This window comes from Anopheles gambiae, chromosome X (genome assembly GCF_943734735.2).
Source record: "Anopheles gambiae chromosome X, idAnoGambNW_F1_1, whole genome shotgun sequence".
In the NCBI taxonomy this organism is placed as follows: domain Eukaryota; kingdom Metazoa; phylum Arthropoda; class Insecta; order Diptera; family Culicidae; genus Anopheles; species Anopheles gambiae.
In genome coordinates, this window is record NC_064600.1 from 9,676,623 (window position 1) to 9,693,397 (window position 16,775).

Sequence of the window (16,775 nt, forward strand, 5' to 3'; positions counted from 1 at the left end):
CTTCAGAAGCACTCCAAAGTCCGAACTAAGGACACAGTTGCAACTTGCGACGCAATTCGGGATTGCGACACTCCCACACACGCACACACAGAACTACTGCTGCTGCTCCAACATGATTATGAGATCAGTTTTCTTACACAACACACATACTCACACTCACACACATACACTGTGTATTTGTATAAGGGGCTCTTCTGAGTTAGGGCCTAGTACACTTGCGACGACCCTGTCCACCGACGTCCAGCAATCAGCGGCTCCAAAGGCTGCCCCCCCATGCCCCAAGACAGTCCCGAGAACTTCGTCCACTTCTTTCCCCTCCTCCCACTCCTCACCCGCTGCCAGATAGGTAGATGAGGTAGGAGTCGTCGTGTAGGCTCGCAGGCGCTCGCTCGCCTCTGCGACACTTTTTCGTCCGTAGTACCGATACGGTGCGCTCTGTACCATCCGCTACCTTCGTGCGGTCGACAAACACTGCCGGAAACGCAAGCGCATGCCGCTCGGTGAAGCTGTGGGCAAACACAAGGGACCCCATAGGACCCGTCCGTCGGTCGGCCGTCCTTGTCGTTCGGCCGCTGGCGTTGCTGGTTCCTTCGCTGTCGGTGTGCCTTCGCTGCCGTCTCGCTTGCACGCGGGCTCGGACCGCGGACATTTTGTGCTGTTTTTGTTTTATTTTTTTTGTTGCTTCCTCTTTCACGTCCTGATTGCCCTCCCAACCCTCCCCCCCCCCCCGGTTCCGGTAGTCTGAGTTATTTCAGCTCTCGCCCCCCTCCATACTCCACCGAAGGATGTACTGGGCATGGGCAAACGGTACGATACGCCGCCCGAGCGTGGGCGAGAGCGAGCCAGATTGAGACTCCTGTGCTGTCCATCCCCCCTTCATCTCCCCTGCCGCCCCCTCCCCCGTCGATAAAGGATCCTTCGCGCAGTGCGCACCCTTCGTGCACCGTTCGGCCGGATGTCGATGTCCTCCGGGTGCATGGGTTTGTCCGTTGCCGGTGAACCGTGACGAGAGGTGCCGCGCGAGGGACGCACTGTCGCACTCGCCGTATCGATAATCGGTTGCGCATGAAAGAAGCCGACGATGGGGGCAATGCGAGGGGGAAAGGGTAGGACCTGTTCCGTATGCAAAAAAAAAAACAATCCAGCGGTGAAATTTATTTCGGGAAGGAAAAACGAACACGCGGTGCGTTGGAGTTTTTCCCTTTTGCTTGCCGTTTGCTATCCTACAACACCGCTTTCGAACAACTACGCTGTCCGCTGTACTACACTGCGTGCCAAACGGAGCGCCTCACCTAAAGTGTCCACCTTTGTGGTGAATGGGTGAAAACAATTAAATTAAACAAAAACCAACCCACTAATGCATTGGATTGGCAGTGTCAACAATAAACAAATCTACAGATGAAATAGATTTATTACAAATTAGTGTTCCATAAAGAGTAAGCCTCACCTGTTGTAATAGTACTTGCGGGGAGTGCAGTCGGCTCTCGAGTTACACAGCTCTTTTCAATTTTGAATTTTGGAGGTATGGGATTTTATAGTTTTTACATTATTTGGAGCAAATTGTACTGACTGTTTACACGAAATGTGACAGATGTGTTTCTTTTTACATTTTCAAATCGTATTAAAGCAATGAACCCGGTCTCGTAGTACAGTCGTCAACTCGTACGACTTAACAACATGCCCGTCATGGGTTCAATCCCCAAATAGACCGCGCCGCCATACGTAGGACTGACTATCCTGCTATGGGGGGAATCAATTAGTCACTGAAAGCCAAGCCCACAAGTGGGTACAGGCAGGCCTTGACCGACATCGGTTGTTGAGCCAAAGAAGAAGAAGAAGAAGATTAAAGCAATGATTTATCGTCAAACCCAACATAAGGGGAAGTTGGGGTAGTTTCGACACTGGGGAGTTAAATCGTTTCGTCTGCAGCTTTAGTATTTATTGGTTCTTTTGAAAGAAAAAAAGTTAGTACACCTTATTCATACTAATTCTTTCGCATATGTTGTGTCACTCGGCACTTAGCACAAACCTGTCGATTGTCAAAATAAACAAAAAAAATGCTTGGTGCTTCTGACTAACAGTGCTTCGGTGTGAAGTTATACCCTCTGAAATTTAAGTAAATGTGGCGTATTTTCCACTACATTGCAGTTGCCGTGTTAATAATATATTGGTTTATATACATTATATATTACTTCTGTATGAAGGTACATACATTTAATACATTTTTAATTCCGAGAGCAACACTTATTGGATACGTAGCTGATGGACTGAACAGGAGAAAGAATTAGTCGAACGAATGGAAAGAATCTACACGACCTGGAGAGCCAATTTGATGAGATCACTTCCAATTTTATGGCTTTCGAGTTAGCAGAGAGAAAACAAATTTAAAGCCCCATTCAACGATAAAAAGGGTTTTGTTATGGCGATTTTTTTAGGTTGATCCGCATGGTGTCGATTTTATCCCATTCCACCCTTGGAGCAAAAAAAGCTCAATTTTTATTTTTAATAAAATATTATGAAAATCAATTCAGGAACCGTCATGTCTCGTGAATGGGCCAAAATGGTGATTAGTAAGTTTTGTCGATGTTTATTAGTAAGTTTCTTCTCTGCAGGAGCGCAGCAGAATGCAGCGTAAAAGTATTGCAATCTGGATAGAATCTTAACGTTTCGAAACTACACCCACTTCCCTTAAAATAGTTTGCACAGTCTCGAGACACACGCGCGGTACATGAACACTGGATGTGACGGATGCGTAGGGATTGGAAAGAGTTTATCTCCTGCCTGAGGCACTAGTCAGAATTATGTCCCCAGGCATTCATTCAGTTTGTTTTGCTTTTTTGTTCCAAAGTTATACATTTAATGATACTACTCCAAATATTTTTAAGATTATTTCGTCCATCTCGATTCTATGCAGGGGAAAGGGCGGGAAATCATCATTATCAGCATCAAAAGAAAAGGTGACAGTCGAGTTATAGCTGATGTGTGTAACCTGTATCTGTGACTATGAGTTGTCATTTAAACTTGAAACTTATTGCACAATGTTGAAGTATACTTAAATAAAAGTAGATGAGTGCTTTAGTTTTGGAACGTATTGTAGGAGCTGTCCTGAAACAGTATTGAAGCAGGAAGTAGAAAAAATGAGCCTAGAGCGATAGAAATCTTGTTCGAATGTTTTGGAGACACAAATTCTGTCCCAGTGCTTCCTCCACGGAGGGGACTTACACCTGTGGGGAGGGAAAAATAGTTCTACGGGCACCGGAATGCTGCACGCTCTTATCAGTAACTTCCCATCGGTACGCCAAATGAACAAGTGACGCGAACGAACGGGACAGGACAAGGACTTGTGAATAGCTCAAATTGTTTTCCGCACAGCGAACGGCAAAGAAACGGTCACAACGCACGCAACCACGGGGTTGGCGAAGATCGGGACCGCATCCTAACCGAGCCATGTACGTGAAAACCTCTTTATTGATATTCCAGGTTTTTTGTTGCATTTTTTGCCTTTTGCAAGTAGAGAGCAGAGTCGTTCTTTTACTTCTACTATTGCGCCTGCCAGTGGTCAAGCTCTTGCAGCTTCGCGTACAGATACCGGCCCGGGCTGTTGGTGCTCTGGAGCTGGCGGGCACCGTACAGCCGGTAGTCGTCGGCTAGCTCGCCCAGCTCGACACCGCACTGGAGTAGCCGGGCAAGCAGGTTGAGGCTGCGGGGGGTCGGCCGCTCTTGGTCAAAGTTGCCCAGGAAGGCGACGCCGATCGATTTGTCGTTGTAGCCGCGCAGATGCGCCCCCATCCGGTGCCAGCCGATGCCCTCGTACACATTCTGCCCGCTGATTAGGAAGCTGAAGATAGAGAGAGGGAGAAGGATATGAGGATTCCACATAAACATTAGTGCTTAAACGTAAGCTCACTTGTAGCCGATGTCACTCCACCGGTTGTCGGTCTGGTGGTAGGTCTGTATGTTTGCCACCATCTCCTTGCAGGTGGCCACTGTCGCGCACCGCTCCCCGGTCGTATGGTGCACGATCACGTTCGCGACCGGTTTCAGCTGGTAGGTGACGTTCTTCGACTTGGCTGCACCCCAGGCCGCCCGCTTCACGATGGCTGGGCAGGCGGATTCCTGGGCCGGCTCGTCCTGGGCCCGGGCGACTAGAATATGCAACAAATCTGGTTATTACTACCATAAGAGACGACGGGAGTTTTCGAACAACGGTCTACCCACCATCGACCGAAGCCAGTAGCTGCCATAGCACAAGCAGATACGGTAAAATGCCTCCGAACAGCATCATTGTTTTGATTTGTGCTCAGAGTGACTCTCAGAATGACGTTTGCTTATCTGTTTGTGTTTGTTTGTGAGTTATAGTAGTTTACAGGCAGGTTGTTGCAGCTCACATTTCACAAGGCCACCTGTGCAGAACAGAGCTGACGCTTCCAGGGTCGAGGCTGTCACAAACACTACGTCACATCATCTGTGCGCGACGATCGGCGGCGAATGTGTTATTGCTGCCTCTTGACATCCAAATCCGTTCACGACTGTAGTGTAGATGACCGGTCCGTAACTCACACTATGAGAACGATCGTATCTTCAAGCGCAAAGCCACTGTTTCAATTGTTCTACTGTCTGTGACCGTCAAACTGTTCCGGCTAAGCCTCCACCTGCACGTCAGACTGGTTTAAACCCGAGAGCCAGGCGACGTTCTTATCAGCTGTCAGACCGCACGCTTACTAAGCTGCCTAATCGCATTGGAGGTATTTTTCAAGCGCACCAACACAGAGAGATTCGGTCCACGGACGGCTAGAACACACGCGCGCGCTCTTCACTGCGTGGAGCAAGGCACACTGCATCGACCGGGACCGGAATTTCTCTACCACGGTCGCATGCTGTCTGCGTTTGTGTAGGTGCGAAATGGAACCTGCAACGCATCTTCTCTCTTTGCTCTGCGCTGTGGTACGCTCGTTCTTATGGTCACCCCACTACCAATCGCGTGTGTAAAGCAACGGGCAAAGGCAAACGAAACGAACACGTTATGCGGGGAGTCCCACCATGCGCTGGGATTTTTCTGATTCCGCTTTTACAGCACTTCCTAGGGGTTTCATTTTTTATTGTAGCTGGTGGACGAGGTACACCAGGTTTATGAGGCGTTTCCATGCGGTCGCTGCAAGGGTAGGCACCTACACCACATTGCGCATGTGCCGTAAAAAAGGAATTTAACAGTGGAGCGTTGCTTTTTGGGGTGGCTGTCAGCATTCAATTGGATAACCACCCGCTTGGAGCGGGGAGCCATTACATTTAAGACCCTTTGATGATGATGATAATCTTTTACCCTAATGCGTGTTTATATTACAAGAAGTGCTTTTGAGATATTACTCTGAAGCTTGGAGTAAAACATTTAATTCCATCAACTTGTGGTGGGGTCTTCTGAGTGTTATCTAATATCGAGTCATACACACCTCCAAGATGACCAACCTAGTTTCATCATGGAAAAACGGGTCTTAGTCCATCGAATACAATGAAATTTCCTATAATCCTTTACATAGCTAGCCAAGAACCAACAAATGGATCTCTGGTGCATTACATTATCAGGACATAATTGCAACAAACATACGGCCAGTTGCGCTGGTTCGATGACATTACCTTCCGAAGCAGATGAACCTAATGTAACTGGAATTAGCCACTTACAACCATGAATGAGTGAATCTCGATAATCTTTAGATCTTAAGTTCATCATATTCCTTTGTTTTACAAGACTAATTATACCTTATTGTGCATTTATAACATTTAAAACCGCAGTTTTGACATCACTGATAATTATCTGTTGTAGGGATTGTAGTTGAAAGAACGAAACGATCGAAAGTTAAGTTCAGACTAGGAGTGTCAATATTAATTCTTTTTAGTGCGTTTGAGTCTCTGCAGAAGAGACTTGAGTGGTTAAAGAGATTTTAATCTTGAACTGAGTATTTAAAGGTAAAAAATGAGTGCACTACACAAACTCCTTTAATTGCTCCTGGAACTCTTACGAGCTTCTAATGCTTCTTTTCGGGATAAAATGACCAACTCTCTAGACGGGCTGCAGATAGGGATCTACAAACATTTAAAGTAAAGGGCCGGATTGAAGATGTCCATGCACACTGTGGGCCGGATATCATACATAAAAAAAATACAACTTTTTCGTATAGTTGTTTATACACACTGTGGATATTTCCCTAAGTACTAAAGTGGCTAGCAAACAAAATTATCCTCACGGTTTGATTATTTAATTTTGTTTTATGTATGACACAAGAAAAACCTAAAGGTCTAATCACTAATCACCCGGAATACATCTCGGTCAACTAGAGCATTCACAATTTTATTATGGTTTCATAAAATATCTGTTGAATAAGACAACAGGTTGTTGTGCAAAAGAAGAAGAAGAAGATGTAAGCAAACAATGTGGAATATGTGTAAAAAAAATTAAAAAAAAGGAATGCTTTCGTTAGGTTATTTGAGAGTTCAATTATATTATTTTCGTCAGATCTAGTCAAGTGAGGATTTGTGGAAACGCTACAGCTTCAAAAATGTCCACGGTAATCAGTAATTGGTAAAAAAAGCGAGAGATACATTCACCGGACCTTTTAGCCAGAGTTAATTTCCTACACCAAACTAGACGTGCATATATCGATAATGAACCTATGACTGCGATGGCTATTAGATTTAATGCACACTATGACTCTTTTGACTAGAATTCCTAGTGTTAACCTGTATGTCTTGCTGTGATGCTCTTTGTTATGTATTTTGTGCTGATGTTATAATGTACCGTGATGCTTTATGTTATTTATAGCTACCCTAGACAACTAATAAGGTAGTTTATAAGATCAGTGATAAGGCCGCAATGATGACCAATCACTTAACAAATATAAATAAACAAATAACCAAATAAACAAATCACAATTTTGCAGGATTTGTATGTCTGATTAGACCACTTTCAAGAAATTGGTTTGCTCGTTGAACATTGGATAACTTAACCTATTGACTGATTGGATAACTTAACCTATTGACCGGAACAATAAAAAATGAATTCAGAGAAATTGTACACTCATCAACACGATGCAGTATGCAAAAGTACATTATTTGACTCATTATGATTGAAATTAATCATTATGCGAAGGCTTTTTTAATGTGACTTTTATCAATTCGCAGTCATCTACGCAGGATTAGTGAAAGTGATCGCCACTCACCACGCTTCGCACCCGCGAGTTGCGCGCAATAATGAGAGATCTAGAAGTTTTTCCAACACAAGTTCGGTTGCATAACACCTCGCATTAGGGGAGGGGAATTTCGATATCAAAAATAAGCAAAACAACAACTCGAGCAAAAAGGGGGAGTTTTGAGGGAGCGACCGGGTTCGCACGCTCCCGATTAGCATACGCGAGCATGCAAACGGTTTACAGAGCGGCGCCCCGGATTGTTTGCTCCCCCCCCGGTGGAGGTTAAAAGCGTGACTTAACGCATCATAAAACCTTGCAAGGGGTGTGTGTGTGTGTGTGTGTCGGTTGAGCATGTGTCTTCTGATCTGATCTTCTCTTCGACACTCGCAAACGGGCTGGTACGGGGGCATCAAGTCACGCCACAAGAGTCGTGCCCGCGATCCAGGAAGATGGGTCGAGTTTGGTACATCGCCCCCATTAGGTGTGAAGCAATGCAATGGTTTCGATTAACAACTCTTTAGCTCTCTCTCTCTCTCTCTCTCTCTCTCTCTCTCTCTCTCGCTCTCTCTCTGACAATAAGTACGGGATGCTGTGGCACTGGGTCACTGGCTCGTTGCACTTTCGCCGAGATTTGCATTGTTTTCGGCCGGGTGCCGTTGAGAGGTATCCGCCCAGTGTCTTCTTCGCCAAAACGCCCCAGGCATGCAAACGTTCCATCTTCACACCATAACGATCATACCGGCAGCTGACACCTGGTTGGTCCCAAGACGAGTCATTAGCGCCTGCTGCAACGCCCATTGTCTTTCCACTATCGACTATCATCGCCGTCTGGCCCACCGTTTGCACTGCAACACAAACACACCCACACGTACATGCAACACGTGTGCATCACAATTTCGGAAGACTGATGCACGTGAATGTGCATACGATTGAGCAACGAATGGGCAGAAACGAATGGGGAGAGGTGGCAAATTGTAGCGCTGAGAAGAGCTTTGCCGCGTTCGAGTGACCCCAGCAAATTGCAGCAAGGTGTCGCTAAGGGTGTCTGATGCAACACTTCAGGGCAGTGTAGAGTTCAGGAAAACCTATTCCGCACCTATCCTATTTGGTTTGGATTCGCAATCGAACCCTTTCGGCCACTTGGTAGATTCTTGGTAGGCGACATTTTTCCACTTCAGGCTACTTGCAAACCTGCCTACCTCATCGCCACAAATGGCACCCCCAATCTAGCAGCAGTAATTGAGGCAATGCTTTTTATTTGTTTTACAGTCCCTTTTTCCTGCCACCCTTCCTGCCCCCCTTTGAAGCTGCATATAATCAAGGCTACCTTCTTCTCCCCGCATGAGCCATTGTCGGTCGGACCGATTTGCACATTCGTGAAAGGGACACCGAAAAGGGAAAACGGGTTGCGGAAAATTGGTAGTTTTAACAGTTTGACGTCCCACCTCCTCGCGCATCTTCAGCAATGGGCGGTGGGGTATTGTTTCAAGAGGATCGGGGTGTGTGTGTGTGTGTGTGTGTGTGTTTGTGGGATTTGTGGGTGCATTATCCGGAGCATCTACGATCGCAAAACAAACGCGAGCGTACGGTTTGCCTACCGAAGCGATGTGTCGAACGGTGCAATTGCATCTACTACTACTATTTGCCTCTTAGACCCTAGTAGGGAGGGGCGGTCTTGGTGTTTGCTTGCAGTTGCAACACTTTACGTACCATTGTTTTTGTTTGATATAAAACGAATCCTATGCGCTTCATGCTTGCTTAGTGAATTGTAGCCCTTCTGCCAGCGCACATCGGAGGGATGTTTTGGGAGTGTCCGTGATTTGCACGGATCGTAGCTGAGTGCAAACAACTACTGATGCGGTGCTAGGGTGTACTAGTGCGAGTGAATCTGTGCTGTGAAGAAATAGGACTCCTTTTTGGAGGAGCAAGAATCAAACAAAACAAACACTCCCTTAAGAACTGGAAAGACCTACCGGGGTGGTCCTGTTATTCTCTGAAGATTGGTTGCTAGTGCAGTTGCCACAATATGGCGCACGTAGTGACAGTGGTGTGTTTAATGTTTATGGTGAGCACTATCAAACATCATCATGCCATCAACGCCGCAATCAATCAATTACTTCTTCAAGCTGTGGCTGTGGAAGATCTTGAAATGGAAAACCTCTGAACTTTTGTTGAATTCCACTAAATCCCATTGGCAATAAGTTGTCATGCGTTTCTCAAGTTTTATGTCTACTCTAGTAGATCTTTTGTGATATCATTGAGTTTGCGACATTGAGACGTTGACTTCTTCAATTACAATTCAAGCATCAATAATTCTACTGCATACCCCAAAGTCTGAAGAATTATGCAAGAGAGTTCTGTTCCAATTCAAAATCTACGCCACAGCTTGATCCCTATCTTCCAGACCCTTTGCAGTGACCACAGTGTCCGTCTCCACTCATCCCTATCCTTATCCTTCCAGCAACTGGGCAATCTTGCCGCCCGTCCCGAACCGCCCGTGCTCGGTCCGTCGCCCGGTTCGCACGACACGGGTCCGGGAGGGAGCTCCCTCGGCTACAGCTACGGGCCGCCGGCGCCGCCCTCCCCATCCATCACGATCAACAGCTACGGGTCGGCCACGTCCGAGTACGGACCGCCGACGCAGGCACCCATCATACACAAGCACGTGTACGTGCACGTACCACCGCCGGAGCCGGAATACGTAACGACCAGGTAAGCCGCCGTTGCGCAACGGATTTCCAAGATGCGCCAAAAAAAACCGGAACGCAAGGATTTTGGCTGAGCCCCGTGGACGTGGAAAAGGTCACAAAGGGGGTGAAGCGATGGGTGCCACCCGGATCGCAAGCGAAAGCAGATCTTGAAGTACACACGCGAGGCATCCCGAAGTGATAGAGTGCGGCTTGTCTCCGCCGTGTCTCAGCATATTGAAGTAGGTCCTCGAGGTCCACCCATCTTCAACCATCATCCGTTTCGATCTTTTCTCTGCTTCGTCGTGCCGTGTGTATGTGTGTGTGTGCCCACATGATGGATGATGATAGGGCGTGGGATTGGGAAGATCCATAAGGTGGCAATTAAAACGAAGCAAAAAGAAAAAAAAAGAAGCACGTTCACGGCTGGTTGCGTCGGGGTGTTGCCGGGCGACTGATTTCACTTTCAGCTCCGAGTGTCATCCCTTGCACAGTGTCGGCGGTTTCGGTTGCGCAACTGGAGAGGAGAACCGCCGCCGCCGCAAGCACGATGACCTTTTCGGGAAGTCGCAGACGGGCCAGGATTGATTGAGTTCCTCCCGCCGCTTTCCAAATCGAAACGATCCGTAACTGCTAGAAGATATGGCCAACCACACACACACACCGTCTTTAACAATTTCGACAACAACTTCTTCTTCCTCTTTCGGTTCTGCAGGAAACCGATCGTTGTGCCGCCGCCCCAGAAGCACTATAAAATCGTCTTCATCAAGGCGCCGTCGCCCCCGACCCAGGCCCCACCGGTGCTGCCCCCGATCCAGCAGAACGAGGAGAAAACGCTCGTGTACGTGCTGGTGAAGAAGCAGGACGAGCCGGAAGAGATCGTCATACCGACGGTTGCGCCAACGCCCCCCTCCAAGCCGGAAGTGTACTTCATCCGTTACAAAACCCAGGTACGTGTGCGCGAGTGTGTGTGTGTGTGCCCAGTGTACCAAAACCAACCGTCTCTCTTTTTGCCTCCCCTTTCCCCATCGATCAGAGATCATCGGCCGAGCACGGGAGTAATGGCGGTGGACCATATCCGGAGAGCGGCGCGCCAACGCCTCCGACCGAGTACGGGCCACCGCCAGTGCCGAGCCAAAGCCCCAGCAACAGCTACGGTGTACCGCTATAGGTACATCCTGGGCGAGTACCTCTACCACAAATATCTCAAGCTGTACGGTTTGCCGCCGGAAGCGGCGGACGACCACTGTTTGGGCTTGTTTTCGGACTGAAATCGGACTGATTGAAGCGCAAACACGTGCGACGGCGCAGCTGAATTTATGTTATGTTCAATATCTCTATATTTCTTCATTCACTCTATCTCTGCCCCGCGTTCGCTTCCCACCAAACGATTCCCTCTCGCTCTGCTACGTCGTCGTCGTCGTCGTCACAGGTGTACTTAAATAGTGGTATAACGCAACGAAAGAGAAAACAAAATGAAACGTAAAAACAAAACAAAACAAAAAACAAGTACACTATAACATGTGCTCTGCCACCTGGGTTCAAAGCATTCGGCTTGTGTGTCGCACACCATCGGTCTGCTGGAGGGCTTGAGGTCAACCAAAGCGCTGGCAGCATTCCGCAAGCCGTAACGCAGGCGCGCACGAGATAGAGAGAGAGAGCGCGAGCGAGCGAGCGAGAAATCGTCAGGGAAGCGATCGAGTGCGGCGCGTGCACGATCGTGCAGGAAAAGAGATGGAAACGTTTGAACCTGTCGTTTGCATAGAGAGTGGGGGGGGGGGACGAAGGGGGAGATAATAATAAAAAAGATGGCTGGCAGTAGCAATAGAGCGATAAATAATTTAACCGAGTATTAATTTGCTACGTGCTGCGGGTGCGTTCGGCGCACGCGCGTCCGCTTGGTGTGCGCGTGTACGCCATTTCGCTTGCCTCTTCTTGGGGAGTTTTGTCTTTGCTTACATGCTAGAGAAAATTTGTCACCGCTTTTTTGTTTTTGTGTCCTAACTTTTAAACATTGTGTGTGTTTTTTTTGTTGTATGTGCTATTATTCACATCTTTTTTCACCTTACTTTGCGAAAGTGGTTCGCATTTTTTTGGGGCGTTTGTTTACAAAAATTGTACTAACTAAGTTGTTTGTTTTTTTTTTTTTTGTTTTGGAGCAAAAGAAAGACAAGATTTGAAACCGTTAAGGCAAGGTAAGTTTGAAAGAGGAAGAACAAAACAAAAATGGCGAATACCAGAAGTATGAAGGAGTTGAGTCGTGCCCGAAACTCCACTGCGTCGCTAACGGGTGAGCGGGGCGCAGAGGACTACTACCAGGCGGGGGCTCAGGGCTTAGTGGTAGCCACCATGGTGGTGCGCCGGGGTACCGTACTGCTGGGCGGGAACGTCTGCAATGGAACGGAAGGGAAGAGCGAGATGGTTTAGAGTTATATTGGCACTACGAAAAATGGTGCGAACGGCGAAGATCTTCACGGGCAGGTTTGTTTGCAGATTAGCGCAGTCGTGCGAATTCTTCCTTATTATTTGTCTCCAATGTTGTGGTAGGGCGGGGGTGACGTTCGAAATTGAAAGTTTCGAGTTATTGTGTGTAAGAACTACGAAGAAGTGGTCTGGTCGTATAGTGTCAAAATCCTGAACTCCTGATAAGAGTATGAGAAACGTACACAAAAAACAAAACCAACACCGTGGGGACCCAAAGAGATGCATGTGAAAGCCGGAAGTGTAAACATTCCACCCCTAAGTGGACAGCGATAATGCGGGGAAGGAAGGGGAGCTTGTTGTCTCATTAATAATTCATGCGAACTTGGAGACCCCCCCCCCTCCCCAAAATCGATGATCGAAACCATCAAAATTAATGAGAGAAATGAATCGCCACCAGCCATTGACATGGCAATGAAGGAAACGGAAGTGTGGGGGATGAGGGGATGCAATAAAAACAAATCTTGTCCGCCCCGATGATGCCGGGAGGGGAGATGCTGCACACACTGCTAAACACAAGGAGGGGAGGGCGAGAGCGCAGTAGAAACGGGACGAAAGGGAAAGCAGAACAGCGCAAACAATGGTGAAGGAAAGTGCAAACCTTGCGCTGGATGCCTTGAGGATGCTTCCACTTCTACTCCTGCTCCTCCCGCAGCAAACCTACCACATCGAACGCCACACGCCAGACATTATCGATTGTCTAAGGGGATGTGGGTGTGTTTGTGCGTGTGTGTGTGTGTGTCATCCGGAGGGAGAAAAAGAAACTCTCTCGGCCAGCGCAAAGCCTGGCCGATATGCAAACGAACGCACACGCACGACCCCTTTATAGGGCGGAGGTGCGTCGTCCAGTCCTCGCCTGGGCAGCCGCACCAGACAGTGTGTCACCGACCCGGGGGCACGCGAGCAGTGCGGGAAAGCAGACAGCAAAAACAAATCCCACTGAAATGACACTTTGACAACGGTCATCTGCCGCCGTAAAACGCCGCACCACCCGAACCGATCGAACCTGCCGAGATCGAAACCGCTCATCGGCAAGTGAAAGTTCCTTCCACTTCCCCTCCGGGTTGTCCTTCGATCAATGGGGACGTTTGTTGTTTTGTTTTTTTTTTCGGGGCATTCGTTGGTGTTGATTCCCTCAAAAGCGGCAATCTTAAAAATGGGAAGAAATCGAGCTCCAAAGACTCTTCTCTGCTCTCGGATATAGACCCGGAGATGGAGGGCGGGGGCAGATGTGGAGAACGAGTTTCGTTTCCGAGGTTAGGGGTTAATGGCTTTTGGTGGAGGAATTTTGGGGTGACTTCCAAAACCGATGCAACTCCTACAGGCACTGGGCGGATGACTTGCAGGCGCTGGTTGTTCAAGATCTGCCAGAACAAGACACTGAACTGACCACCTCATGGGGATACTTTCGGCTCGAGAATTCGTTAACGGTTTGCAGCACTTAACGGCAATCTAAGGGGGCGTCTGAGTCACTCTCCGTTGGGAACATTTATAGGGGGCTCGCGGGCTCCGTTAGGGAAGAGATAAAATCGTTTATGTTCTCCCGGGCTCAAAGCGTGCCCGAGCGAGTTCTTGGAAGACTTGATGGAAGGTATGGCAGCAGTGTCTGCTGTGCTGCTCTGCCCACCGCGTACAATCGTGCGGTCGTGCTTCTCCTTTTAGCGGCGGTCTAGAACCCTGAAGTGCATCACCCGTCAGAACCACCAACTTTCACCACTTTTGGGGTTTTTGGTTTCTTAGGGGGCTCGAGCTTCGACCTGAACTGAAACTGAAAGCCTTCTCCCTGTCAACCACCCTCGCTCCCCCTACCCCCCCATCAACAGACAGGAATAGAATTTTTCGGGTTCGTTAAACCCTCCCGTATACTTACTCGAGTGCGAATGGGCTCCGGCGACGGCAGAACTCTGGGCGACGGCTGCGCTCTGGGCGACGGCTGAGCTTTGGGCCGCCCCGCTGGACGAGAGGAAGCCGAGACCGCCGGCATCGGCCTGGGCAGTGGCGGACGAGCCGACGTTGAGGCCGACCGGCGCCTGCACCTCCTCCGTGTTGGTGCGGTACTTGATGAAGTACACCTCCGGCTTGCTGGGCTTGGTGACGGCCGGCAGCGGCAGGCTGATGTCGCCGACCGCCTCCGGCTTCTTCACCAGCACGTACACGATCGTCTTCTCCTCGGTCTGGGACTGCTGCAGGGCGAGCTGGGCGGCGGACGGCTGCTGGTGCGGCGTCTTGATGAAGATGATCTTGTAGTGCTTCTGGCGCAGGCCGGGCGCGACGATCTGCTGCTGGAACGACTGCTGCGGCTCTGGCGGCGGCACGTGCACGTAGATGTGCTTCTGGACGATCTGCTGCTGGGGAGCTGTAGTGGTTGTAGGATTAGGAAGAAAAAGAAAAAAATCAAGGGTTCAAGCTGCGAACTAGGACATTGGACAGGTTGCGGGCTCGCACTTGCGCCTCACGTACCGACAAACGATCCGGCGTTGCTGAAGGCGTTAGCGTTGGACTGGGTGAAGGCGTTCGCGTTGGACTGGGTGAAGGCGTTCGCGTTGCTGAAGCTGTTGGCGTTGGTGAAGGCGTTCCCGGCGCTCAACGTGTTGGCGGTGCCCGAGAACGAGCCGGTCACGGCGCCCGACAGCGTATCGGAGAACGAGCCGCCGGCCGACTGGGCTACGCCCGCGAACTGGGCCTGGTGTCCGAAGGGCTGCGTGTGCGCCGGGACAGGCGCATTGTAGTTGTACCCGCTGTGTCCACCGTGGCCTCCGTGGTGATGGTGGCTGTAGCCGCCGACCGGCGGTTCCGGGCGGGCCACAACGATGGCCACACAGGCTAATACCTACGCGGTACGGGGATTTCGTGGTTTGACAGTTGACACGGGCAGGCGGCAGCATTTGATAGCAGGGAGCGTGGAAAGAGAACAGAACAGAAACAGAAGAACAATTACTACGTGACTTGTCGATTGACGATTCTTTCTCTATCTCTTTTTGCAAGCCCATTAAGCCCTCCCGGATGCGTGGGAGCGTCCTTGTGGGAATGCATCGCTGGCCCCAAGGTGTTGGGAAGTTGGGGAGTTTTGGTGAGTATTGATTGAAGAAGTTGTGGACATCCTGGACAAACCAGGCATTGGCTGTTTGCACACTGTTTGCACTAGCCCGTGGGGGGACAGACGCACTGAGGACAGTGTTCGCCGGGCTCTAGGATATTATGGGCAACACACACCGTTTTCTGGTTCTCTTTTTTTTTTGCAAAAAAACACAATTCTTGAGGAAACATCACTTGTACCACTTACCACTAAAACTTTCATGGTTGCTCTGATGCGAACAGACGACAACGCGCACACACAAAAGCACAACACGTACACTCAGGCACAAGCACACACACCAGCACACACTTGAGGCACTAGAAAAAAGGATATGCGAGCCACCGGGCAGGATACTGTGGTTTGACCGCGAGGAGCAGGTGCCGCTTTGTTGGTGATTTTCGTTGCTTTGGGGCTGGGAGCTCCTATTGAGCTGTCTCGACTGCTCGGCTGTCTGTGATGATTGGATATTGTGGACGGGCCGCTTAAATATAGTCATCTTCCCCCACCGCACCACGGTAGCGGGCGGGGTCCTCCAGCCCGGCCCACGGCCCTCGCCCGGCGCTCGTGTCGCCAAACACAAAAGGTTTCGGCAACAAAACCTAGCCGGGTTCCACGAGCGGGGCCCAGGGATTTCGATGCTATGCCCCTACCCCGGCACTTTTGGATGCTGCTGGCATACTCCTGGCGAAGGAGAGCGAACGAGATAGCGAGTGTGCGCATGGTGCTTGAAGATGCCAGCAGGTGAAGCGAAGAGAGGGAGAGTCCCCGAGGGTCTCCGACGCAATCTCAGGTAACCGAAAATGCTTCGCTGAGGAGGAGATGCAGAACAGGGACTGGAGGAGATGGACCGGGCCCGGGAGACGCGCAGGAGCTGCGAAGACGATATTGGGAGAAACTGTGTGCGCGCGACAGGGAGAAAGTACCAGCTGGTGAAGAAGGAGGAGTGGAGAGGGGGGGGGGGGTAGGGGCAGGAGAGATTGGAGTGTGGAGCGGGGGGAGGGGGGAGTTTTTTTCGTCGCCCAAGCACGGCTAAGACAGGTTGGTTCACGCGGCACGTTGGGGTTGGTGGAGACATGCGTGTGGGCAGAGGCTTTTGATGCGCGGGAGAGAGTGAAAGAGAGTGAGAGTTTAAGTTTTTTTTTACTTCTGCTGATCCCGGGGCGGGAATGTGCGAGATAATGCGAGCCCACAATAAAACCATAATATCATCATTCACACACAGACACACGCACCGTAGGCTTCGATCGTTTCATCATGCCATGGGACACACGGCGAGGTGGAGACCTTTAGGTGGAGATGGCATCTTAACAACCAACAACCAACAACAACCACAACAACAGGTAGAGATGC

At 49.6% G+C, this 16,775-nt stretch overlaps 3 protein-coding genes across 4 annotated transcripts; 1 reads left to right on the plus strand and 2 right to left on the minus strand.

The window, feature by feature from the left end:
* Positions 1–3,341: 3,341 nt before the first annotated feature.
* On the minus strand, positions 3,342–4,974 carry LOC1271702 (peptidoglycan-recognition protein 2). Its single transcript, XM_310547.5, has 3 exons — positions 4,219–4,974; positions 3,908–4,145; positions 3,342–3,838 (listed from the first exon to the last, which is right to left on the minus strand). Exons 1-3 carry the CDS (start codon positions 4,283–4,285, stop codon positions 3,541–3,543), a joined length of 603 nt encoding a protein of 200 aa, XP_310547.4. The 5' UTR covers positions 4,286–4,974; the 3' UTR covers positions 3,342–3,540.
* A 3,720-nt stretch (positions 4,975–8,694) lies between these two features.
* On the plus strand, positions 8,695–12,026 carry LOC1271701 (uncharacterized). 2 transcript variants are annotated; one of them, XM_061657019.1, is made up of 4 exons: positions 8,695–9,246; positions 9,643–9,893; positions 10,584–10,818; positions 10,905–12,026. In XM_061657019.1, the coding sequence occupies exons 1-4, from the start codon at positions 9,208–9,210 to the stop codon at positions 11,037–11,039; spliced, it is 660 nt and encodes a 219-aa protein (XP_061513003.1). In that variant the 5' UTR covers positions 8,695–9,207; the 3' UTR covers positions 11,040–12,026. The 2 variants fall into 2 exon arrangements, with proteins under 2 accessions (XP_061513003.1, XP_061512999.1); XM_061657015.1 differs by having other exon boundaries at positions 8,695–9,893.
* On the minus strand, positions 11,286–15,899 carry LOC1271700 (uncharacterized). Its single transcript, XM_310545.5, has 4 exons — positions 15,633–15,899; positions 14,810–15,179; positions 14,220–14,705; positions 11,286–12,258 (listed from the first exon to the last, which is right to left on the minus strand). The coding sequence occupies exons 1-4, from the start codon at positions 15,645–15,647 to the stop codon at positions 12,203–12,205; spliced, it is 927 nt and encodes a 308-aa protein (XP_310545.5). The 5' UTR covers positions 15,648–15,899; the 3' UTR covers positions 11,286–12,202.
* Between the last annotated feature and the right edge of the window lie 876 nt (positions 15,900–16,775).

Coding starts and splice junctions, on each gene's coding strand:
- LOC1271702 (XM_310547.5), bottom strand. CDS start 4,285: ATGATGCTGTTCGGAGGCATTTTACCGTATCTGCTTGTGCTATGGCAG. Junction 4,146..4,218: donor GCTACTGGCTTCGGTCGATG/GTGGGTAGACCG, acceptor TGCATATTCTAG/TCGCCCGGGCCCAGGACGAG. Junction 3,839..3,907: donor TGGAGTGACATCGGCTACAA/GTGAGCTTACGT, acceptor CTCTATCTTCAG/CTTCCTAATCAGCGGGCAGA.
- LOC1271701 (XM_061657015.1), top strand. CDS start 9,526: ATGCAAGAGAGTTCTGTTCCAATTCAAAATCTACGCCACAGCTTGATC. Junction 9,894..10,583: donor CCGGAATACGTAACGACCAG/GTAAGCCGCCGT, acceptor TCGGTTCTGCAG/GAAACCGATCGTTGTGCCGC. Junction 10,819..10,904: donor TCATCCGTTACAAAACCCAG/GTACGTGTGCGC, acceptor CCCATCGATCAG/AGATCATCGGCCGAGCACGG.
- LOC1271700 (XM_310545.5), bottom strand. Junction 14,706..14,809: donor CAACGCCGGATCGTTTGTCG/GTACGTGAGGCG, acceptor CAACCACTACAG/CTCCCCAGCAGCAGATCGTC. Junction 12,259..14,219: donor CGGAGCCCATTCGCACTCGA/GTAAGTATACGG, acceptor GTTCCATTGCAG/ACGTTCCCGCCCAGCAGTAC.